Here is a 24,668-nt window from a genome sequence, read left to right on the forward strand (position 1 = left end):
AATGGGCAATCATGCACATGTGGATGCTGGCATGAACACCCCGTTCACATACATGGTGCTGGGAAGAGGAAAGAAAGAGAACCAGAGAATGGCTATTTGAGGGTGTGTATAGATCTCCATGCTTGAAGGTCTGGAGTTCTTAACATGGTGTCTGTCCATAGATGTATTGTTGTTGCTGCTTATATATACTTATGTATGTATGTATATGTGTGTATGTGGGGGGGGGGGCAGGGCAATAAGGGTTAAGTGACTTGTCCAGGGCCGGTGATTTAGCCATGTTGCTTATATTTTGATAACTGTATTTCAAGATAATTGGTTTCCTTTGTAATGCTATATACATCACTTTATGCATTAAAAACATTATTCTGGGGGCAACTAGGTGGCACAGTGGATAAAGCACCAGCCCTGGATTCAGAGGACCTGAGTTCAAATCCAGCCTCAGACACTTGACACTTACTAGCTGTGTGATCCTGGGCAAGTCACTTAACCCTCATTGTCCCACCAAAAACAAACAAACGAACAAAAACAAAACTACATTATTCTGAGAAAGGGTCCACAGACACCAACAGACTGCCAAAGCATTCCATAACATTAAAAAAAAAGGGGGGGGTTAAGAGCTCCCCCCAAGGTAAGACCTTACATTCAGTAGGAACTTAATAAAAGCTCATTGCATTGGCTTGGCCAAAGGCCTTGGAACTGGGCCTAATTCTGAGCCCGCCCTCTCCCCCAGGGGTGGGTTCTCAGCTCCTCTCCCAGAAAAGGAGGCATCTCATTAAAAGGACTGTTTACCAAATGACACGGGCCAAAGGTTTTATGCCTCTGACTCCCCAACCAAGTAACATAAAAGAGAAATGAGTTTGGAAATAGGACGGAAATATCTTCTTTTCTGCCTGCTCTGATGCAGGAAGAGGATAATCAGATGATATGTTTAGAGCCAGACAGGGCCTGACCCTTTTGCCCTAAGGAAGAGGAAATTGAGGCAGAGTCAGGTTTTGAACCCATATCCCTTGATTTCAAATCTAGCCTTCCTTCTACTCTGGCACATGGCCACAAGTTGCTTCCTGGGCCACAGATATGAAAACCATCTCAGAATGGGCAACATCGTAGAGTGGATAGTGTCCATGACCCGAGGCTGGGTTTGATTTCTGCCTCTGACACTTCTTAGCCATGTGAGCACAGGTAGATCACAACCTCTCTATAACGCTCGGTTTCCTCATCAATAAAATGGGGATAATACCTGTGGTAGTACCCTACAGGGTTCTGATGCTCAAGACTTTTTACAAAACTTGCACGATATATATGTACACACAAAAACATACATACACATGATTATATTTCTCACATATCAGGGGCGATGTTTTTAATCCTGCTCATAGTCATTTCTAACATAGATTACATTATTAAGGCTTGGAAGAAACCTTAAGGATCATCATTTGACAGATGAGAAAGTGAAGCCCAGGGGCAGCTAGGTGGCACAGTGGATAGAGCACCCGCCCTGGAGTCAAGAGGATCTGAGTTCAAATCCTGCCTCAGACACGTGACACTTACTAACTGTGTGACCCTGGGCAAGTCACTTAATCCCAATTGCCTCATCCAAAAAAAAAGGAAAAAAGAAAGTGAAGCCCAACAAAGTCCTATGACTTGCCCAAGGGTCAGAATTAGAACTGCAGTCTTGGAAGTCCAAGTTCAGCCTGTTTGTACCCCATTTTATGTCTATAATTCCAGCCAAAGCCAGCAGCTCAATGCCAGGGACCAAAAGCTCCAGGACTCTGCCCAGCCCAGTCTGAGAGCCTGGGATCCAATGCTGGACTCAGAGCCAGGCCCTGGAGGAGAGATGCCATGCACACACCACTGGAAAAATGACATGCTTATGTCCTTGAGAAATACCCCCGCTTCCTTTTCTCAAAATCCATAGCCTGACATTCAAGGACAGCCAAAATGTGACCCTTCTCTATCTTTTCAGCCTCATCTCCCTGCTCTTCCAGGGTCCTTTCCCAGTTCTGCATTCACATAAACTGCCTCCTAGGCCTGGGAGACACTCTTCCCTCTCCTCTTGAACTCTTCTCATCCTTCAAGACATTCCCTGCCACAGGAAGTCTCCCCTAATTCCATGCAGAAGTGATCTCATCCTCCTCACACCAGCTTAGAGCAGGAGGGGACCAAGATCCTCAGACATAACAGGGCTTTCATCTACTCTCACATGGCTGGGCAGCTCATTTAAAGTATAAAAACCCTCCCAAAGAAACATATCCTTCTGCCATGCCCCTCGATTTCCCTCCCAGGAAATAAAGTCTTCAGGGAAAACCAGGAAAACTGGAAGTCTCCTATCTTGAAAAAGATAAGGCCAAGGGGATACTCTGCCATTGACTTCAAATTCTTTGTCTGTAAAGGATACTAATCAGTTGGGGTCTAGTTGCATCTAGAGACTAAATCTAACCCAACTTCTAACATTAATTTGCTGTGTATCCTTGGCCAGGGCACCTGAGGTGGTGCAGCGGATAGAACACTGGGTCTGGAGCAAGAAAAACTTGAGTTCAAATCTGGCTTCAGACACTTACTAGCTGTGTGACCCTGGGCAAGTCTGTCTCAGTTTCCTCATCTGTAAAATGAGCTGGAGAAGGAAATGGGAAACTATTCCAGTGTCTTTGCCAAGAAATCCCCAAATGGGGTCATTGTCGGACATGACTGAAATGACTTGACAACGACAAACCTCAGCCAGCCTCAGTTTCCTCTTCTGGAAAAATGAGAGGCTTGGCTTGGGTGATCTCTAAGACCCCTTCCAGCTCTAGAACTGATTATGATCCTCTGAATCATTTCTGTTATAAGTCTTAGCTTTCTGCTCTAGAAAATGAAGGGGCCCCAGCAATACCACTTTTGGGTCTTTTTCTCAAGGAGATCATAAAAAAGGGAAAAGGACCCACATGTACAAAAATATTTATAGCTGCTCTCTTTGTGGTGGCAAGGAATTGGAAATTGAGGGGTTGCCCATCAATTGGGGAATGGCTGAACACGTTGTGGTATATGAATGTAATGGAATTCAATTGTGCTGTAAGAAACAATGAGCAGGAGGAGTTCAGAGAAACCTGGAAGGACTTGAATGAACTGATGATGAGTGAGATGAGCAGAACCAGAAGAACATTATACACAGTATCATCAACATTGTGTGTTGATCAACTGTGATGGACTAGATTCTTCTCACCAATGCAATGGTACAGAAGAGCTCCAGGGGACTCATGATGGAAGAGGATCTCCAAATCCAGGAAAAAAAAAAAAAAAGAACTGTGGAGTATAGATGCTGATTGAACCATACTATTTCTTTTGGTTTTGGTGCTGTTGTTTTTTCTATTTTGAGGTTTTTCCTCATTGCTCTGATTCTTCTCCTATAACATGACTAATACAGAAATATGTTTAGTGTATATATATATATATATATATATATATATAAACCTATTTCAGATTACCTGCTGTCTAGGGGAGGGGGGAGGAAGGGGAGGGAAGGAGGGAGAAAAATCTGAAATTGGAAAGCTTTTATAAACAAATGCTGAGAACTATCTTTACATGTAACTGGAAAAAACAATAAAATACTTATCAGGAAAAAAAAAAGATAAAATGCTCTAAAATTTAAAACGAAAATATATGAAAATGAAGGAGCCAGACGAAACAGTCTCTAAACAGTAGTCACTGCTCACATTTCCATAGAGGTTTACAAAGCGCATTCCTTATAACTGCCCTGGAGAAACACAAACTCAGAGAGGTTGAGTGAGTTGCTCATGATCACAGAGAGAATAAGTGCCGGGGTTGGGATTCGAACCCAAATCTCTGAGCTCCGTGTTCTTTCCTCCAGGCTGGGCTTCCTCTCCTCTCACCAGGGCCCCAGGTCTGCCACGGGATGACTGGAAACTTCACCAGCCCAGCAAGTCTGCTGTCCCTATCTCAAGATGCTGGGCCACGGCCCGACAAGTTCACTGGAACACACTAATGCAAACCACATTGTCCCACTGTACGGCCTCTGGGTTTTTTCCACCCACCACTCGCTCGAAGCCCTCAGAAGCGGCAGCGGGAGGCTCTGCGAGAGCAAACAGATGTTTGCTGGGGCTGCCACTCCGGGCGCCTTGTGCAGATCATAAAAGAGGAGAAGAGGGATGATCCCTCTCGTGTAAAACGCTCCCCCAGGCGCCTCGCATCAAATGGCGCTGACGGTAGAACAAGCTGTGAAAAACCTGAAACACCAAAACCCGACCCCCTCCACCCGGCCAGGAAGAGGAGGCCTAGGGGTCCCGGGCGGAAGGCAGGGAAAGGGAAAGCCAGCCAGAGCAGGGAAGGGGCTGGTCCAAGGTCACACAGCCAGCCAGGGGCTGAGCCAGAGGCAGAAGCCAGGCTTCCTGACTCGCCACCCAGGGCTGTTGCCACACGCAGGATGAGCTCCCGTATCTGAACTGATGAGGCCTGAGGAGAAGAAGCAGGAGCATCAGGTGTCCAGAGGGGCCAGGAGGTCAGCTGAGGAGGAGGTTGGCGGACTGCCTCTGGCCTTTAGAGGCTCTCGGGCCTGACACATGAGTGGAGAAGGCTGCAGCTCTCTGTTTGCTCCTTTATGAAATAAGGAACCGGCAGCGAATGATCTCTAAGCTTGAAATTCTATGCTCCCAAGACTCTCTGAGTCCCATAGGGGTTGTCTCCTGGGCCCAGTGACCTGGAGATCCAGAAAGGAGAAAGCGGACTCAGTGAGGTCCAGCCAAAGCTCGGGAACCTTCACTGGCTCCTGCCTGGTTGCAGAATAAACTGGCATTCAGTGCTCTCCACAACATGGTACCACCCTTACTGTTCCAGGCTTATCTGAAACCACTGCCCGCAGAAAGAACTGTGCTCCGGCTGGCCTGAACATACTGCCATCCACTAGGACTCTCTAACTCTCTCTCTCTCTCTCTCCATCCTTCCCTTCCTTCCTCTCTCTCTCTCTCTCTCTCTGTCTCTCACTGTCTGTCTCTCTCTGCGTTCCCCTCTCCCTCTCTGCCTCTCTCCCTCTCTGTCTCTGTCTCTCCCTCCCTCCCCCCCTCTCTCTTTCCCTCTCTGTCTCTTCTCTGTCTCTCTCTCTCTCCCCATCTCTCCCTGTCTCTGTCCCTCCCTTCCTCCCCACTCTCCCCCTCCTCCTTCCTTCCCTCTCCCTCTCTGTCTGTCTTTCTGTCTCTGTCTCTGTCTGTCTGTCTGTCTGTCTGTCTGTCTGTCTCTCTCTCACACACACACACACACACACACACACACACACACACACACACACACACACCATCCTTCACCCTTCCAATGCCTACCTGTCCTTCCGGGTATAGTTAAAGTACAATCTGCTTCATGAAAACTTCCCTGCTCCCCTCCCTAGGAGTGACTGATCCCTTCTCCATCTTCTCGGCCTATTTTGTAAGGATGCTTTTCTCTACAACATATTTGTGTGCACCCTCTACCCCCTCACCACTACCTCCTTCTCGCCCCACTCCCCATATTGGAAGCTCACTGAGAGTGAGAACTGTGTGGCCCATCTCTAGCACCAGTGCATAGAAGTCATGGATTCAGGCCTGCTCTGGGAGGAGCTGTCCAATGATGGGAGAGGCTACTTTGTAGGGTGGAGAAAGATGGCAAACTCCCTGTCACTAAAAATGTTCAAGGAAAGGTTGGATGGACCGCCTGGCTAGGTAGAGCCCTGGCTAGAGCAAAGGATGGATGGAGAGTTAGGAAGATCTCTGTTCTAACCTAGCCTCAGATGCTTGCTCTGTCTGCCTCTATTTCCCCATCTGTAAAGTGGGGATAACAATAGTATCTACCTCCCAGGGTGGTTATGAGGATCAGATGAGATAAAGGTATGTCAAGTACTTCACAAACCAAATGGAGATCTACAAACACTAGCTGTTGTTAGATATTATTATTCTTGCCCTGGGAGAATGCTGGAGCAGATAATCTCAGAGGTTTCTGTAGACCAAACTCTCCCAACTCCAAAGGAAAGAACTCCATAGAATGACAGAATATCCGCACTGGAAGAGACGATAGAGATCAACACATCTAACTCCTTCATTGCAGAGAAAAGGAAACAGCCTGGGAGAGAAGTGACTTCCCCACAGCCACACGGCTATCAAGTATTGGAATCCCTTGATACTCTGATGTAGGACTCCAACAAGAGAGCCTGTGAGCCTCACTTCCTGACAGGACAGTAACATTTCCCTCAGCTGGAGTACCCCAATCTTTTCAAAATGCTTCTGTGCCAGAACCTCAAGAGATAAGTAGTGAAGGTATTAATGTTGAGGCCAAGGAGAGGAAAAGTGACTTATTTAAGGTCACACAGTCATTGAATGTTCAAGCTGGAACCCAAACCCAGGTCTCCCTCATTCCCAGTCCTATGGTTGGAGTTAAAAGGACCATATCTTAAGCCTTCCATAGGGACCTCACCCATAGCATAACCTCCAGGGATGGGAGCTCACTGCCTACTGAGGCAGCCCTTTCTGTGCCACCTCTCAATCAGATCCTGCCCAAATGGCCCAGACCAAAGAAGGATGGGACACCAGTAGGCTGGCCTGGACTGTGCCAGCCAGCACCTGAGCTGAGCAACAGGAAGGCTCTGAGGTCCCAGTCTCATATGGGATAAAAAGGTTTTAAAGAAACAGTGGTGGGGCAGCTAGGTGGCAAAGTGGATAGAGCACTGGCCCTGGAGTCAGGAGTACCTGAGTTCAAATCCAGCCTCAGACACTTAACACTTACTAGCTGTGTGACCCTGGGCAAGTCACTTAACCCCAATTGCGTCACTAAAAAAAAAAAAGAAAAGAAAAGAAACAGGGCGGGGGGGCAGCTAGGTGGCACAGTGGATAAAGCACCAGTCCTGGATTCAGAAGGACCTGAGTTCAAATCTGGCCTCATACACTTGACACTTAATAGCTGTGTGACCCTGGGCAAGTCACTTAACCCTCACTGCCCCACAAAAAAAAAAAAAGAAACAGTGGGGGAGGGGGGCAAGGCTTCAGAATGCCTTCAATCACATATTTTGCTTTCTATATCTTATATTTGCTTTCTCAGGTTCAAGGGAATCAAACACACCAAAATGCACATGCATGAGCACACATGTAAGAGGCTTCCTTGGATCTAGAGAGAGAGGACACCAAAATGCCCTTCTAGCCTAACCCCCTTTTCTTTCTTCAGATATAGAAACCAAGGAAGAGAGAGGGCAAGGGACTCCCCCGAGGTCACACACACATATTAAATGACAGTCAGCACTTGAACACAACTCCCAGGACTCTAGATCTAATACTCTTTCCACTGTGCACCACAGTTTTGTAAATTGCTTGTCCTTGTCTTTGCTTGCTATTTTTTTTTTGTTATCTTGGCAACTCTGAGACATTCTCTGCATGGGGTCTGAGATATCCAGCACTGACCATCCCTCCTTAGGTCCAACATTGACCACATCCTTCCCTCTGGCCACACTCCCCACGGAACAACACATTCCATCCAGCCACATTCCTCCAGCCTGATGGCTGGTACCAAGCACCATCCACCATTTTGTATGGGACTGGTCATCTCCAGCCCTTTTTGCCTACTACCCTTCTACCCACCCAACCCCTTACACTCAGCTCAGACCTGGTGTTTCCCTCTCTCCCACCCTTTCTTGGAGCATGATCACACTCACCCATCACAATGAGCGTGTAATTGACACTCAGGCTGCCGAAGCCATTGGTGGCCTTGCATACATAGGTACCAGCGTCCCCTCGTTCCACTTCCTTGATCTTCAAGCCCTGGGGGAGGACCCGAAAACGGGCCCAGCCACTGTGGATGGTTCGCCCATCCTTAGTCCACATGGTGAGGGGGGGTGGGTCCCCTTCCACAGGGCACAGGAGTTTGACGGTCCTCCCCAGCCTTGCCGACTGCCTGGGAGCCACACGGTCGGAGATCCTCGGAGGACCTACGGGATAAGAGGGAATAGAACTGAGCTGGGCTCCCCTCCAGCAGTCTGATGATTCATCCCCCCTGCCCCTTATACCAGCACTGGCTTGGGAGTCAGGAGACCTCAGATGAATTCCCAGTGTTTGACACCTACTCTTGGTATAACCACGGAAAAGTTGACTCACCTCCTGAGCCTTGTAGACTCACAGGACCCTAGAGATTATTTAAGCCAATCACCTCATTTTATAGAGGAAACTGAGGCCCGGGAGAAGGAAGTGATTTGTCCAAAGTCACACAGACAATAAGTGGCAAAGCCAAGATTCAAAACCAGGTCTCCAGATTCTGGGACTGATGTTTTCCCACCACACCACACTGGCTCCTGAACCTTTAATAAGAATTCATTCTGTGCCCAAAGAACAAAATATACAATCACAACAGCAGTGTAAAACAAACAAAAACAACAATAACTTTGCAAGAAAACTGACTCTTTTAAAAAAGAAGACTGAATCTTAGCAATACAAAGACCAGCCATGATTCTGTTCCTGACAGAGAAGTAATGGACTCAAGGTACAGAAAGATACATCCATTTTCAAACAAAACCAATGTGGGAATTTGCTTTGCTTCACTGTGCGTGTTAGCTATAAGGAGTTTTTAATCCTTTTTTCCTGATTAATCATTCAATCAATAAATATTTGATAAGCACTTACTATGTGCTAAGCACTGGGAGAAAAAAGAAAGTCTAACCCAAAGAAAAGAGGATAAAAGATTTTTACAAATTAACAGAAAAGAGAGAAGGCCAGAAAGAGACACAGACAAACAAGATAGCTTTGAAAGTTACCTGTTGAAATGATCATCTACTTTAAAAGACTAGCAAGGCGGGGCAGCTAGGTGGCGCAGTGGATAAAGCACCAGCCCTGGATTCAGGAGGACCTGAGTTCAAATCTGCCTCAGACACTTGACACTAGTTGTGAGACCTTGGGCAAGTCACTTAACCCTCATTGCCCACCCAAAAAAAAAAAAGGACTAGCAAGGGATCCTAAGAGGCTGGCAGTTTCCCATATAGTCTACTTTCTTCTCCCTTTGACTTAATATAGGGAAATGCTCACTTTAATTCTGAATAAAAATTAAAAAGGAAAGCAAAAGTTCATTCTGTTCTATCCAGCACTATGGTTTCTCCTTCCCCTCAGACTGCCCACACACACACACACACACACACACACACTAACTTGTACCCACCTCCAAGCCCCAGGGGAAGCCTGTTCCTTCCTAGCTCTTCCATGACTGCTCCTCAGATACCCTGAAGCCCGAATGAATACCAGAACAGGCCCTTAAAAACAAGGAGTCCTAATTCCTTCATGCATTTCTAGGTACAGCAGTTCTAAAGGTCATTCTGTGGGAGAATGGCAGAGTGGAAGCAGAGCAGTTGTTGGGGATGAAGAATTTGCAAGATAGCACATTTCTCTACCAAACAACCCGGGATCATCCTTCCCTGTGCCGATTCCACCCCTTGCTGACCTAGCCTCCCTCCCCTTAGGGACACACAGATAAACCTCAGGCCGGATCAACCTTGGATCCTGGACGGAGGGTCTGCTGAGGTAAGATTCCTTGTGTGTCCCCCACCCCAGCTAGCTCCCAGAGCTGGAAGGAGCCAGCTTCTGCTCCTGTTTTAACCCTCCCTCTGGTGTCCCATGGAGCTGGATGTGGGACTCAAAGGGATCTTTCTAAAGGACAGGCTATTTACTGGCCTGTTTGGGGGAAGCTAGACTGCCCTTAGACTGGGAGGCAGGGCATAGGTGTTCAAATTCCAGGCCTGTCACTAATTGGCTGTGGGACTTGCTTAAAGTTACTGGACCTCTGTGTGTGTGTGTGTTGGGGGTGGGGTGTACATGGGTGTGCATACATATACATACACATAAATATATTTTTATGTACACACATGTACGTGTGAACATACACATATATGTATGCATACCTATACCTTTGTTTATATACACCTATATGTATATGTATATATAATTTGTTTCATTACCTATTTCCCAGTTACATTTAAAAATTTTTAACATTCATTTTTTTAAAATGTTGAGTTCCAGGGCAGCTAGGTAGTGCAGTGGATAGAGCACCGGCCCTGGAATCAGGAGGACCTGAGTTCAAATCCAACCTCAGACACTTGAAACTTACTAGCTATGTGACCCTGGGCAAGTCACTTAACCCCAATTGTCTCACCAAAAAAAAATAAAAAATGTTGAGTTCCAAATTCTCTCCCTGCCCAACCCCTTGAGAAGGCAAACACTATGATACTGACTATACATGTGAATGGACCTCAGTTTTCCATTCTGTCAAATGGACATAATCTCTCTCCCCACCTCCCTTAAAGAGCTGCCGTGAGGGGTCCATCAGTGATGAGAAGAATGCTTTGAAAGGATGCCACCTTATCGTTCCCGTTTCTTACCTGCCATGGAGCTGATTATACAAGGCCTGGTCCAGCTGAAGCCCCAATGCTTTCCTGAAACAATCTTATTCCACCCCTGGCCTACAAATTATTTGTCCCTTTCTCTCAGTACCCACTACTCACTCAGTGGTGACAATGACAGCAGCAACAATAATAACAAGGCTTTAAAGCTGGATAGGGGCAGCTAGGTGGCACAATGAATAGAGCACAGGCCCTAGAATCAGAAGAACCTGAATTCAAATCCAACCTCAGGTACTTACTAGCTGTGTGACCCTGGACAAATCACTTAACCCTGTCTGACTCAGTTTCTTCATCTGTAAAATTAGCTAGAAGAGAAAATGGCAAACCACTCCAGTATCTCTGCCAAGAAAACCCCAAATGGAATCACATGACTGAACAACAACAAAAAGTTCAACAAAAGGTCTTCCTTATAAGAGATTTTATAAATGCCTTGTGAGCAAGCCCCAGGTGATTAGGTTGGGCAAGGATTATTATCATTGTACCGATGAGGAAACTAAGGTACAAAAGGTTAGTGATTTACCCAAGGTCACAAAGCTAATAGTTGTCAGAGCCAGGATTAAAACTCAGATTTCTCCTGATTAAAAAGTCCAGTGCTTTTTTGCTATAGCATGTTATCTAATAACAACAATTAACATTTATATACTGCCTACTATGTACCAGCACTTCCCCAAATATTATCTCATTCGATCCTCACAACAACCCTGGCAAGTAGGTGCTATTATTATCCATATTTGATGGATGAGGAAACTGAGGCAAAGAGAGGTTAAATGACTTACCCGGGGTCACACAGCTAGTAAATGTCTGAGGCTGGATTTGACCTCAGGTCTTTCTGACTCCAGGTCCAGTGGTTTATCCACTAAGCCACATAGATGCTCAGCCACTACCTGGGACCATTCTGGGTACTATGCATTTCAGTGCCAAGCAAAAGGGCTTTGGGGGGCAGCTAGGTGGCACAGTGGATAGAGCACCGGCCCTGGATTCAGGAGGACCTGAGTTCAAATCTGGCCTCAGACACTTGACACTTATTAGCTGTGTGGCCCTGGGCAAGTCACTTAACCCCCATTGCCCCACGAAAGAAAGAAAGAAAGAAAGAAAGAAAGAAAGAAAGAAAGAAAGAAAGAAAGAAAGAAAGAAAGAAAGAAAGAAAGAAAGAAAGAAAGAAAGAAAAAACGGGGGCTTTGGATTCAGGAGACACTCCATAAATATTTACTGAATTTGTTGTTGCATTTTGAAAATCCCCCAGTCTTTGGAATCTTGTCTTATTCCTTCATTTCTTGTGTCAGCATCTTGTCTCCTCTACAAGGCTGAGAGTTCACTGAGGCTGAGCAGCCTCTACCTCCTCCACAGAGACCTATTGCATGCAGTAGGCTCAGAAATAACACCTCCCCTGATTTTCCCAGCCAATCCCCGGAAAAATCTTGCTCAAGTGATCTTGTCACTGGTACCTCACTGGTGCGCCCATCAGATTCTAATTTACATGACCACTCCTGACAGACCTGGGTAGCTCAGAGTCCAGAAGGAGACACAATTTCTAGCTCTAGAACAGAAACCAAGACAGTAAGCAAGTAAACTCTTTGCAATAACCAAATATCCCTCTGGATATTGCTTAAAGTCAAGTGATGTTATCTTTACTGGAATGTAAGCCCCCTGAGGCCAGGACTGTTCCTGCTTGCTTCTGTCTGCAACCCCGGCATCTGGCAAAGCACCTGCATCATGGTAAGCACTTAATAAATGTTTTGTCCATCTGTCTATCTTTCAGAAGAATGAGGAACCAACGTTCCTGTTACATAATCCCAGAATTTTCCGTTGAATACGATTTTCCCAATAATTGTCATCATAAAACCTGAGCTGTATGTCTTGGACTTACCTTTGATTCTTCCTTGTTCCTTGCCTTCTACAACCAATCATCGGGGTCTTGTCCCTTCCATGGCTACACCTCTCAAACTAATTCCTTTCTCTCTTCCCTATCCTGATGTGCCACCTTTATCATCACCTGACTGGACAGTAGCTTTCTAACAGGTTTTTCTGCCTCTAGTCTTGTCTTTTACCAGTCTCTTAGAATAATTTTCCTTAGGCGAGCTGTACATAAAAGAGATCTGCAGTCGTGTGACCAATCCTCTTTTTCTCTCCTACTATATGTGAGGAAATTCCATTTTGTTTGGTATTTGTCAAGTTGGAAAATAAAAATGTAAAGCTTTTAAAAACGAAAAATCTTTTTAAAATCATAGATCTAGGGGCAGCTTAGGTGATGCAGTGGATAAAGCACCAGCCCTGGATTCAGGAGGACCTGAGTTCAAATCCGGCCTCAAACACTTGACACTTAATAGCTGTATGACCCTGGGCAAGTCACTTAACCCCCATTGCCCCGCAAAAAAAAAAAAATGAAAGAAAGAAAATAAATTAAATCAAATCATAGATCTAATCGGGTCATTCCCCTACTCTAGAATCTTCAATGATTCCTATTTTGCCCCCCAAGAAAACTTCAAACCCGCTCTACCTGGCATTTAATGCTATCCACAATTCAATAAATACAAAGGAACACAAAATACACACACACACACACACACACACACACCAATGCATACACATTGAGTCTCTGTGTATATTTGTGTCTGTGCATCTGTCTCTGTGTATGGTTATTTCTTTGTGGTGTTATGTGTCTGAATGGGCATCTCGTGGTGTCTTGTTCATGGCTCCATATACACATCTCTGCACATGTCTCTCTGTCTCTCTCTGTCTCTGTCTCTCTCTCTATGTCTCTCTGTCTCTGTCTGCCCTGTATGGCTTTCTATCTATCTGTCGTCTCTTTGTCTCTGTCTCTCTGTCTGTCTCTGTCTGTGTCTCTCTGTCTGTCTGTCTGTGTCTGTCTGTCTGTCTGTGTCTGTCTGTCTCTGTCTGCCCCTCTCTTTCTGTCTGCCTCTCTCTCTCTCTCTCTCTCCCTCTGGGTGCAGGCGAGTGTACACCACACTCCCTTTGTGAAAACACACCATGGGGTACTGGACAATGGTAGAGTGCTCACCATGCTTTATTTGTCTAAATATTTCTGCTCACTTACAGCCAGACAAATATGCTGAGCTATTGCATCTAAAAGGCAGACAGAGTGCTGGGACTCAGGCTGGCCCTGGCCCGGGAAGGGGCAGCCCCACACCTGTCTTCCCCAAACAGCTGGCTCGGTATCCGTTCCCATCAGCTATCCCAGTGGCGGCAGGCTCCTGGGAGGGGTTGGGAGAGATCCTTCTTCGATTCTCCTTCTACAAGGATTCCACCCATCCTCCTACCCCTCCAGTCCCAGATATTGTTCCTCCTCCATGCACAACACCCCTGGATGCCCGCCAACCAAGCGATTCAGGAGGAGGGGAATGCTGGAGGGCAGCAGATTGAAGAGGAGGTGATGGGAAGGGATGGGCTGGACAGGATCCCCTGGGAAGAAGACATGACAAGGGTGGGGGTGCTCCTGGGCTCCATCTTTCTCTCGGAGCTCCTGGGGATAAGGGTCCTTGGGTCAGACTGAAAAGTTCACGGCACTCCCCAAGCTCCGGCCCTGTATTAAAACTTGATTTACGGTCCTTCCGAAACCCACTAGATACTCTCTGTTTTGATAGCAATCGGAGCCTTGGCTAGAGATTTAGCAACACCTCAGAGGGAAGGGAGGGTCAGTTCGCACTCCACATTCCTGCCTTCCCATGGGCGAAGGCTTTTCAGCAGGCAGCTGGCGGAGGGGAAAGAACCGTGGCTGGGGGGGCAGGGGGTGTTGGGAGGGAGGAGAAATCAGGTTCTCATCTCAGCTCTGCTGCGGGTCCCTGTGGGGACCTTAAGCAAGAGACCTCTTGTGAAGCCTCTGTTTCCCACCTGTAAAATGGGGAGAGGGTGGCTGATGACCCTTCAAAGGACAGCCTGCCTATATTCTAAGGTCTGAATGCTCAAGGAGTCTCATTGAATGAGCCTGGGAAAAGGTGCCACTGTTCTCCCAAGTCCAGCCCCTGGCTGAACTCATCCCATAGCAGAAAAATCACCAAAGGGGACTTTATTCATATACTCCCCAGCCACAAAAGAAAAATCACACTCCAAAATGGTTACAAAGAAGGCATTCCTGGGGAGGCCAGGGCCTTGCACAGCCTCTTCTATTGGAAAGAAATGTCTATACCCACACGCCGGATTGTGAAGTTTATAAAGAAATTTGAAAGAAGTTTTAAGCGTCCCGAGGGTTGCATATATTTTATTGTTTAATAGCAGACACGTCCGCATCCCATGAAGAAAAGATTTCTTTGGGAAGGCCCACACTGACTGGAATGGCAGCCCAGCTTCCCATCCAAATCCTGATCAAAATGGGTCTATCAGAGCTGGGGTGGCCCCTTAGAACACAGGAGATCAGAACTGGGGGTTGTGGGGCCCTCACATTTTACAGATGGGGAAACCGAGGTCTGGGGAAAGAACTCACCTAAAGTCAGCCAGCCGGGTAATGGTGACTAAGTTAGTGGGCTGCAAAGTGGGCCGATGGTGATGATGATAGCTAATGTTTATACCATGCGTAAAGGGGTGAAAAGCAGTTTATCTACATCATCTTATTTGAACCTCATGACAATCCTGGGAGAGAGATTACCCCGTTTTACAGAAGAGGAAACTGAGAAGTTAAGTGACTCACCCAGGGTCACACAAGCTAGTTAGCATATGAGGCAGGATTTGAATTCAGGTCTTTCTGACTCCCAAAGCCTATGCTTTATCCACTAAATCAACCTTCACTCCATCTCACCAAGGGAGAGGATTGGTGAGGTTTGTTTAACAATCGGTCTTGAAATTTTACTGTTAGAGTCACAAACCACTTGAAAGATCATGTGGTCCACCCTCCTTTTAAGGCGGGTGGGGGTGAAATTGAAGCAAGAAAGGGGAATACCTTGATTAAGGTCAGGGAACAGAAAACCAGGGGCCTGCTGGAACCACCGGATAACAGAGCCTAGGGAGAGGGAAGCATTGGGCTTGGTGGAGACCAGGGAGGACCAGGGTCCCCTCCTTCCAAAGGAGAGTGGTAATCAAAGACTCCGTGCTGCAACTAACTTTCTATGTGATGCAGAAAAACCCCCCTCTCTCTTTTCTGAGCCCCAGCTTTCCATTAATAAAATAAAGGGGCATGGAACCTAGGTTCAAATCCTACATAAGATTCTGCTGCCATGACCTTGGAAAGTCACTTCATGTCTCTGGGCTTCAGTTTCCTCCTCTGTAAAATGGGGTTAAGAGCATCTGCCTCCCAGGATTGTTGAAAGGATCTAATGAAGACTAGACGGTTTCTGGAGGTGCCATCCAGTTCTGATCTAGAGTCCTATGATGCTAAGAGAAGATCCCTCCTCCTCCCTCCCAATCCAAGTACTTTTCATCATTGGTCTCTGTAAACTCCCTGTATTAAATTAAAGCACAGTTTAACATCTTTATGAGGACTTTCACAGTCATCAAAAGAGATGTTTATATCTGACCTCTGAATTTAAATCAGGAAAGAGGAGTGAAGTCCGGTCGTGGGGGGGGGGGGGTTAGGGGGTGCAGTCCTACAAGGGACCTCCACTCCCACCCCTGGGCCAGCATGGAGCTGGGAAGGAAAGAAGCTCACTGCCCTAAGGGCCCCCGGCAATGCTGGAGAGAACAGCTTCCCAGAGATGAGGACTCAAGAAAAGACTTCTCCGACACGCATCACAATCTGCTTAGAACCCATGTGGTCTTCCTTGAGTAAAGGAAGACAAGGAGTGGACATCTTTTAACTAAAGTCTCCTCCATGAAGTTTTCCCTGATCCCAGCCCTGCCCCACCCCCCATCCCCAGACAATATGGAAGGATGTTTGCCTCCCATTCTAATATCTATTACAGTCCTCTCAGGCCCTAACCAGGAGGCTTCCTGAGGGCAGGCAATACAGGATCCGGTTTCTTTTCCATACATGTTCCATTGCCCATATTTCCAGTTTACAAAGTTCTGCACTTCTTTCTGACAACCCTGGAAGGGAGGGGGAGGAGTTCCAGTTCTTATCAGCCCCTACCCCAGGTAAACAGAGAGAGGGGGATCGGACACGCTGCTCACCTGGGTCTCTGGTGGCCTTCGGCAACTTGAACTTGAACTCAGTTTGCCGACCTCCAGGTCGGTGCTTGGTAATGAATGGATTTGTAGGATTGAATTTAGGAACATGACAGGACCCATCCAATCTCCTCCTTTCCTTCCCACAACTCCTGGTTCCCACAGGACAGGCACGTGTGTGTAAATACAGAGTCTCTCCCATCACCCCTCCGCCCCCGGTGGCTCAAGAAGCCATGTGGTAACCCACTTTCAGCACACCCTGGTTTAATAAATAATTAGCCGCTTCCCTCAGAGACAGACACTGCCCGCCAGGCTCCCCAACAGGAATTCTAAGTGTCATTGTTATGTCTGCAGGGAAGGAGAGAGAAACCACCACAGTGAGGAGCTGACTGGGAGCCAGGCCCTGGACCCGCCTGGCTGATATTTGTAAATAACTGACTTAGTGGAGTGTGGCCACAATGGAGGCCTTCTTCACAGGAGATGATTGCAGGAAGCCTTGCAACTGGAAAGGTTTTGACAAACATGGAAGCTATCGTTCCTCCAGAACCCTCTCATGGGCTTCAGCCACAGAGCATGATGGTGGGATAGGGCCCTGGGAAGCCATCTAGTCCAACCCCTTAATTTCATAGGGTAACTGAGGACCCAGAGAGGGAAAGAAACTTGTCCCACATCACACACCTATGGCCATGGGTTCCCCCCCCCCCCCCGTACTAGAACAAACCACGCCAGATAGAAGATCGGGCACCTGTGGAAGAACCAAACTGATCAAGCGCCATCTTGATCTGTCCAAGGGACCTTGGAAGTCATTGGTCTAATGCCTTCATTTTACAGATAGGGAGACTCGGGTTCAGAGAAAGGATTTGCTCAAAGCCACGTGGGTAAAACAAGTAGCAAGGTGAGATTTTTCTACTGGAAGAAAACCAAAGAGGCTTCCCCTTCTTTTCTTCAAGTCAGGAACATGGTGAATAAGTGACAAAAGAAATGGATTTAAAGTCAGAGGACCTGAATCCAAATGCTACCTGTGGTGTGCCTTGGGAAAAGCGCTTCTGCTCTCTGGACCTCCATTTCCTCATGGTAAAATAAAGGAATTGGACCAATCCTGAGCTTCTTAATGGTTTCTATGTCTTGGACACCTTTGGCAGCCTGGTAAGGCCTATGGACTCCATCTCAGAATAATGTTCTTAAATGCATTAAATACATAGGAACCAATGGAAAACCAATTAAGTTGAAATATAGGTATAAAAAAATTTAACCCAAGTTCACAGACCCTGAATTCCTGGACTCCATGCTCTCTAAAGTTCCCTCCATCTCTAAATTCTATGATCCCAATACTTGTGGAGTAGTGGAAAGAATTTGGCATTGAGGATCTGGGGTCCCAGGCTCTGCCACTAACTTGCTCTGTAATCCATTCACCTGTAATTTTATTTGGCTTTCCTTCTGTTCTCTTCTCATTTGAACCTAATCACATAATTAGGAAGGAAGGAAGGAAGGAAGGAAGGAAGGAAGGAAGGAAGGACGGAAGGAAGGAAGGAAGGAAGGAAGGAAGGAAGGAAGGAAGGAAGGAAGGAAGGAAGACAAAACTCTTGTAGTAAATATACATAATCAAGGCAAACAAATTCTCACGCTGGCCATATCCAAAAGTGTATGATTGGCATAATTTTTAAAGGAGCCAGGGCCTGATTTTTAGGTTACCCCAACAAGAAAGGGAAATTTCTAAAAGAATAGTGATCACAAGATGTATTAAGACCCCCAAAAAGACAACCAGAAGATATCAGTAACTACCAACCCACATGCCTACTCTGTAATATTTTTATTTTTTAAATCCATGCACATATTGAGAGTATTCTTTGGGGGGGGGGGCAGGGTAATGAGGGTTAAGTGACTTGCCCAGGGTCACACAGCTAATAAGTGTCAAGTGTCTGAGGCCAGGTTTGAATCCAGAGCTGGTGCTTTATCCACTGCACCACCTAGCTTCCCCTGAGAGTATTCTTAGCAAAAATATGAGCTAGGGAACAGGCCGCCTTTTACTTATGATTCTCTGTAGCAAGCCAAATCTTCAGCCACATAAATGACTGAAAGGTGTAGAAAAACGTACCTGCTTGTTGATTACTCTCCCCAAAACTCCAAAACAACAACCACAGCATTACAACTTGATGGCTATCTTCCATGTACCTCCTATACATGACTTTATTGCTAACAACATATCCATAGTACTTAACACCTTAGAACATTCCATTTAATATAGCTGACCACAGAGAACTTGTTTTCATTGACTCTGCTCATCAGTGTTAGACGAGCAGGGTTTTGCCACGATCTTAGGGCATGTCCTGCATAGATTCCAAATGGAAGGATGGATTTCTTTATGAATGTCAAATTTCTTCAGATGCTCCCATTTGCATATGACATTTTACTAATTGCATTAAGCCCAAATATACTGAAGAGACTTCTCAATGGATTCATAGACATTCGGAAGAAATAAGTTAGTATTCTTACACGGGAAAAACACGATGGCTGAAGGATGTGTACCGGCCATAGGATGACATGCAGTTGGGTGTGTCTTGGACAGACACACTAGATGGGTGGACAGAGAAGAGTAGGAGGAAGAGAGTAAACAAGATAACAATCTGAGGGATTAGCAAGTGATTCACCTATCTCAAATTGTTCACTACCTGCCTAAGCATCTTTTTAACTCTAATATTCTCCCAGAAATGCTATTTGGCTCCAGATCGTGAAGCAGCAAAATCTGGAAAGCATCACAATTGTAGGAGACCCAAAGGGCAACAGAAGACACATGGTATAGATAAGTAGACTACAACATGTTAACAAAAATGACTTGTACTCAAAAACGATATAAAAGATTTTAATAAAGGACAGGTTATGACTGGAAAATGAGATGGATCATTCATGCATCGAGACCGAGGGATAACAAATGGACCTGGACTGCTCAGCACTAGGTTGATACGCATGAAATCCTAGAAGAATTCTAGGTAAATCTTCTACAGAAAATTTATGAAAGGAAATGGACAAGAATCATAATGTAAAGGTGTAGAAGTCTTGCAACCTATAGTGTTGGAAAGAAAATCATCAAAGTAGGAATCAAACAACTAAACATTTTTATTAAGCAGTTGTTATGGGCCAGGCATCGGACCAGAGAGGCACCGGGCAACGAAAGACAAAGGAGAAAACAGTCCCTGCCCTCAAGAGGGCTTATACTCTATAAAGGGAAGATGACATCAATTCATAGAAGTAGATACAACATGTGTGTGGAACAAATACAAGTTCATTTCAAGGGAAGCCCACCCTTCTGCAGCAGCTGTGGAGAATCAAAAGAATGGTCTTCTATAGGAAATGGCATTTAAGTTGATTCAAATGCACGAACATCCTTAGCAGGTGGGCTCCCTGTGGGAGGCAGCATCAGCCCCTGGGCCCTGGGATGCTGCTGTGTGAATTGGCCCATCCGGTGCAACCAGAGCCTGGGGCACAGCCCAGAGTCACCAGGAGCTCAGCCCAAGAGTTCTCACATCACCTCAGCCGAGGAGCCTAGGTGGATTAAGGGTCTCGCCAGCCTAGCTGCCAATTCCTTACCCTTTCCTGAAACCGAACCCTAATCCTCCTGAACAGAGAATCCGTCTGGAGGCTCACCTCTGACCAGCTTACCCTCATCCCACTTAATAGGATGGGAAAACAGAAGTAAGAATCAATTCTCCCCAGTTCAGGCCAGTTACAGTTCCCTCAGCCAACAACTTCTCTCTAGCTGGTCTTCTTGCAGATGACCATTCACTCAATATCCGCTCTCCAAATCCATCTATCTCAGGACTCCCTCTACCAGTGAAGACCCCAACATCACTATGTCTTTGTAGGTCCTCATGAGCTGCTGTTGTCAAAGAAAGAAACCGTGGCAAGCTGTATTTCTGAGTTGAGCTATGGTGATGGTGTGGAAAACACTTTGGAAATGGGGGCTTGAATCCTGATTTGATACTTAGGGTCATAGCATCAGGGGGATGGAGCTGGAAGGAATCTTAGGGGTCATCTAGCTGAGGCAGTGCGGTACTGTGTGAAGATAACTGGACTCAGAAAGTGGAGAAGAGTTCAGACCCACCTCTGCCATTTACGTGCATCACTGTAAGATGCTCGAATTTAGAGACAGTCTCCCTCCAAAATGTTCACATGGGCCATTTGTGTCCAACCTATGGTAAAAGTATTCCCAAGTTCATGTTGGTCTGATCAGCACTAGTCAGACACAGTGAACGCTAACCCCAACACAGTGATGTCATTTTGGTCCTCTTCAAGAGGTAAGGGCAACCACCAACCAGCCAATCTCTATATTATACTCATCTGTATGACCTTAGGCAAGTCATTTCACCATATGTCTCAAGTCCCTTCCAACTGGAGATCTTCACTTTGTGGGTGAAGAGATGGAAGCCACAGAGGTAGGCAAGACTTATACAGTGTCCTACAGATAAAGTACATGGCAGAGAAGGTTTCACACCTGGGTTCTCTCACTCCAACTACGGGTGCTTAGTCTACTGGGCAAGTCTCCTTTTCTTCCCCTCTTCTCTTCATCTCAGTTTCCTCATCTGGAAAACAAGAATAATGATCCCCCCCCATGACCTGCCCATCAGACTCTTGCAGGAAAGTTACTTCCAAAAGTAACTGAAATGAGGGTTTATGGCTAGTAGTAGAGAGGCTGATCTTTCAATAGTAGAATAGTAGGATGCATGGTCCATCCTGTAGTTCAGACTTAGAGCCTCTCTGACCTGTGAAGACATGCCAGAGGGTATCTGTTCTCCCGGTGCAATAGCCAAAAGTTCAGGATTATCTCCAAACCATGATAAAGCATCAGAAGAAGACTTCGGGGCGGGGAGGAGAGATAAATCAATAAATAAATACACACACACACACACACACACACCACCCAGGGATGTTTTTGACAGAGGACAAAAGTCCAACATAGTCATGGTTGGAGAGGCTGTGGAAGGCAAGGCACGCTAACATACCACAAGTGAAGCAATATTGATCCAACCATTCTGGAAAACAATAGGGGTCACTTTGGCCATGTCACTCTACTACAATGTACCCTTTGATCCATCGGTACCACTATTAGTCACATGCCCCAAGGAGGTCAAAGTTAGACACGATGAAATGACATGGACCCAGTATTTTTTATAACACCACTTTTTGTAATAACAAAGAGCTGGAAGCAAGGTATCCAGGGAAGGGGAATGGATAGCTGGACAATTTGTGGCTTATTAATGTAATGGAATATTATTTTGCTGGAAGAAAGGAAGAATATGAAGAATTTCGAGATCCCTGAAAAGACCTGTATTTTAATATTACCAAGAATGCAAAGGATAACAACATTATAAAAATGAGAACTCTGATCAATGAGCGGATCAATTGTGACTTGAGAAGAAAGATGGCGAAATGCCCACCACTGCACCTGGTAGAAAGAAAGCAGTCGGGGCAGCTAGGTGGCACAGTGGATAGAGCACTGGCTCTGGAGTCAGGAGTACCTGAGTTCAAATCCAGCTTCAGACACTTAACACTTACTAGCTGTGTGACCCTGGGCAACCCCAATTGCCTCACTTAAAAAAAAAAAAGTGGTCTGAGTGTTTGCTGATTGACTGATTGAGGCACGCCTCCCTCTCTGTCAGAAAACTGGTGGGCTAGAGGTTTGTGATGAGGCATACATTATCAGGGAAGGCTGAGGGATTAATTTGTATTGCTTTGAGATGAGGGAGAGTTCTGAGATGGGACAAAAGAGTCGTTATTGAGAAATGACTGCAAACTCCACACCCCACCCCCAATCAATAAAATATTTTTTAAGGACCTAATTATTCACTTCAGGTATAAGGCCCTTGCCTGTACACTTGAATGCCTACACCCCACTCAAATACTGTCCAAGGCTCCATTGTAGCCTACAGGATAAAGTCCAAACAGGTTAACACGACATTCAAGGCTTTCTACAGTAGGGCCCCAATTTAACTTTTCCCATATTCTATTCTCTTTTCCAAAACACTCCTTCCCTTCTAGCCAATGGGGCCAGTCTCCTAACTATCCCCCCTCCCCCCAACACAGGCAGGCCTCATTCCTACTTCAGAAGCTTTGCTCACGCTGTTCCCACCACCCAGACTGCCCTTTGGTTCAAAGTCTTACCCATTCTGCATGACCTGGTTCCAAGCACTACCTCCCCATCCCAATCAGTGCTTTCTCCCAGTAATACCTTGGCCTGATAAAGTCTGACCCACTCTTTGAAAGACCGGCTTGACGCTGCCTCTGCCATGAAGCCTTCCTCCATCCCCACCACCAGTAGCAATTATCCCCTTGTGCCCCTTGGCCTCCCTCGGCCTTTACCTAGCACCCTATTTATGCCTCTCTGGTGCACTTACGTTGTAAGGACAGCATGTCATAGCTATCTGGAGTAGGGTCTTGACCCCTCCTACCCTTGAAACTCTTTAAGAAATAGCCGGGGCAGCTAGATGGCGCAGTGGTTAAAGCGCCGGCCCTGGATTCAGGAGTACCTGAGTTCAAATCCGACCTCAGACACTTGACACTTACTAGCTGTGTGACCGTGGGCAAGTCACCTAACCCCCATTGCCTAAAAAAAAAAAAAGAAAGAAAGAAATAGCCATCTATTGTACAGGGTATCCCAAAGCCTTAGTGCAGCACAAAAATTTCATAGCTTAAAAGCACACTAAAAATTTGGGACACCCCATATAAGTTCTGCATCTCCCCCAGCCCAGAGTTATCTGTAGCCCACACTTCAGCACACCAACTACCTGTCTTGTCTTATTCTCAATCTCTTCCCAGCATTTAAGAGCTGTGTCCCCCAGACTATAAGCTGCCTGAGGGTAGATCCAAGGCTCCTGACTCCTATTTCCTACACAACACCCAGAGCTCTTAGCCTCTGACCCCTCAGTACAAGAGGTACTGAAGGAACAGGTAGGCAGTTTGGTGCGAAGGAAGGAGTCAGAGGCTCTCAGTTCAAATTCCAACTGCTACTTCCTCCTTCCATTTTCTCATTTGTAAAATGAGGGGGTGTGAGGTGAGTGTCCAATGAGTTGATCTCCACAGTCCCCTTCAGCTGCAGGTCCGTGATCCCATGACCCCGTGAAACCTTTCTCCCCAGCCAAGGAGGGTTCCTGTTTGGCCACTTGGGCCACTAAAGCAGACACAGGCAGCTCTTGACCCTTTGCTCTCCCTCTCTCTCCCCTCCAACGCAGCCACTTAAAGCCTGGAGAGGAGCAGACCCTTCCCTCCCCCTCTGGCCTGTGGACTCAGCCCGGACAGCGAAAGACCGCCTGCTTCCCAGAAGAGAGCAGGAGGGTGAGGACCCGCGGGTCAGAATGGAACTCCTCTACATTAGTCTCCTGCCTCTAAGCAGACAGACCCCATTCTGCCTGTGGGGGGAAGGACAGATGGGGTCTGGCCCTCCTATCTCTCTCTGAAACCACACGGTCACATAGGGCCCCCTCCAACAACAGGCTTCAGGCCTAATGTAAAATGGTGCTGGGGATCCCCTTCAAACTGCCTGAGACAGCTGCCCCCTTTTGCTGTAAGCCACTCCACCCCTGGTTCTGCCTTCCCAAGGACTTCCACCATCCCCCGTTTTTCAGACACATCCTTCTCGGGGTTCTAGAAGCAGGGACTGCTGCAAGGCCGAAGCCTTGGCAGGGTCTGTTAAGAGCACCCACTCCCACCTCTGTTCATAAACAATCTTCTTTCTCTGAGCTAAGCATTGCTCTCATCTCTAGACTCTTCCCTGAGCAAAGCAAGCCAGGATGATGGCCCTAAGCCCCCAGCTCTTCCCATCTAGCGAGGGAGGAGGGATCTCAAGAGAAACTGGGCTGACTTCACCAAGGATTGACTTGGGGGTGGAGAAGGGGGTGGGAAGGGGAAGCACACAATTCTACCCAATGCCTAGTTCTCCATTAATCACTCCCCACGGACATCTGGGAACTTCAGAAAGTGAGTCTACCTTGGCGCATCCTGAAGGTTGTCGGGGCATCATCCAGGCCACGTTGCCCCGACACACACCCCCATTCCCTTGACTGCTCACCCAGGCTCCCCAGGGCCCAGCCAAGCAGGAGTCAGGGCCAAGAGCCCAGCCAGGCTGGCAGGGTGGGGTAGTGTCTGTCTGTCTGTAACCAGAGCCCCACATTCCAGGGCAGCTGTTTGGGAAAGGAGGAAACCATTGAGGGGCCATGGTGCCTTTTTTCTACAGCAGCTAAGGGGC

The 24,668-nt window shown here is 46.7% G+C and overlaps 1 protein-coding gene across 2 annotated transcripts in view; it reads right to left on the minus strand.

Annotated features, from left to right (window-relative positions):
• The window catches only part of FGFRL1 (fibroblast growth factor receptor like 1), a 145,583-nt gene that overhangs the window by 49,959 nt on the left and 70,956 nt on the right, over positions 1-24,668 (minus strand). For both annotated transcript variants that reach the window (XM_043971157.1, XM_043971158.1), the window contains exon 3: positions 7,658-7,930. In XM_043971157.1, coding sequence (XP_043827092.1) covers positions 7,658-7,930 — 273 coding nt within the window. The remainder of the gene's footprint in view (positions 1-7,657; positions 7,931-24,668) is intronic.

The sequence above is a fragment of the Dromiciops gliroides genome, chromosome 6, assembly GCF_019393635.1.
Source record: "Dromiciops gliroides isolate mDroGli1 chromosome 6, mDroGli1.pri, whole genome shotgun sequence".
Lineage (NCBI taxonomy): Eukaryota > Metazoa > Chordata > Mammalia > Microbiotheria > Microbiotheriidae > Dromiciops > Dromiciops gliroides.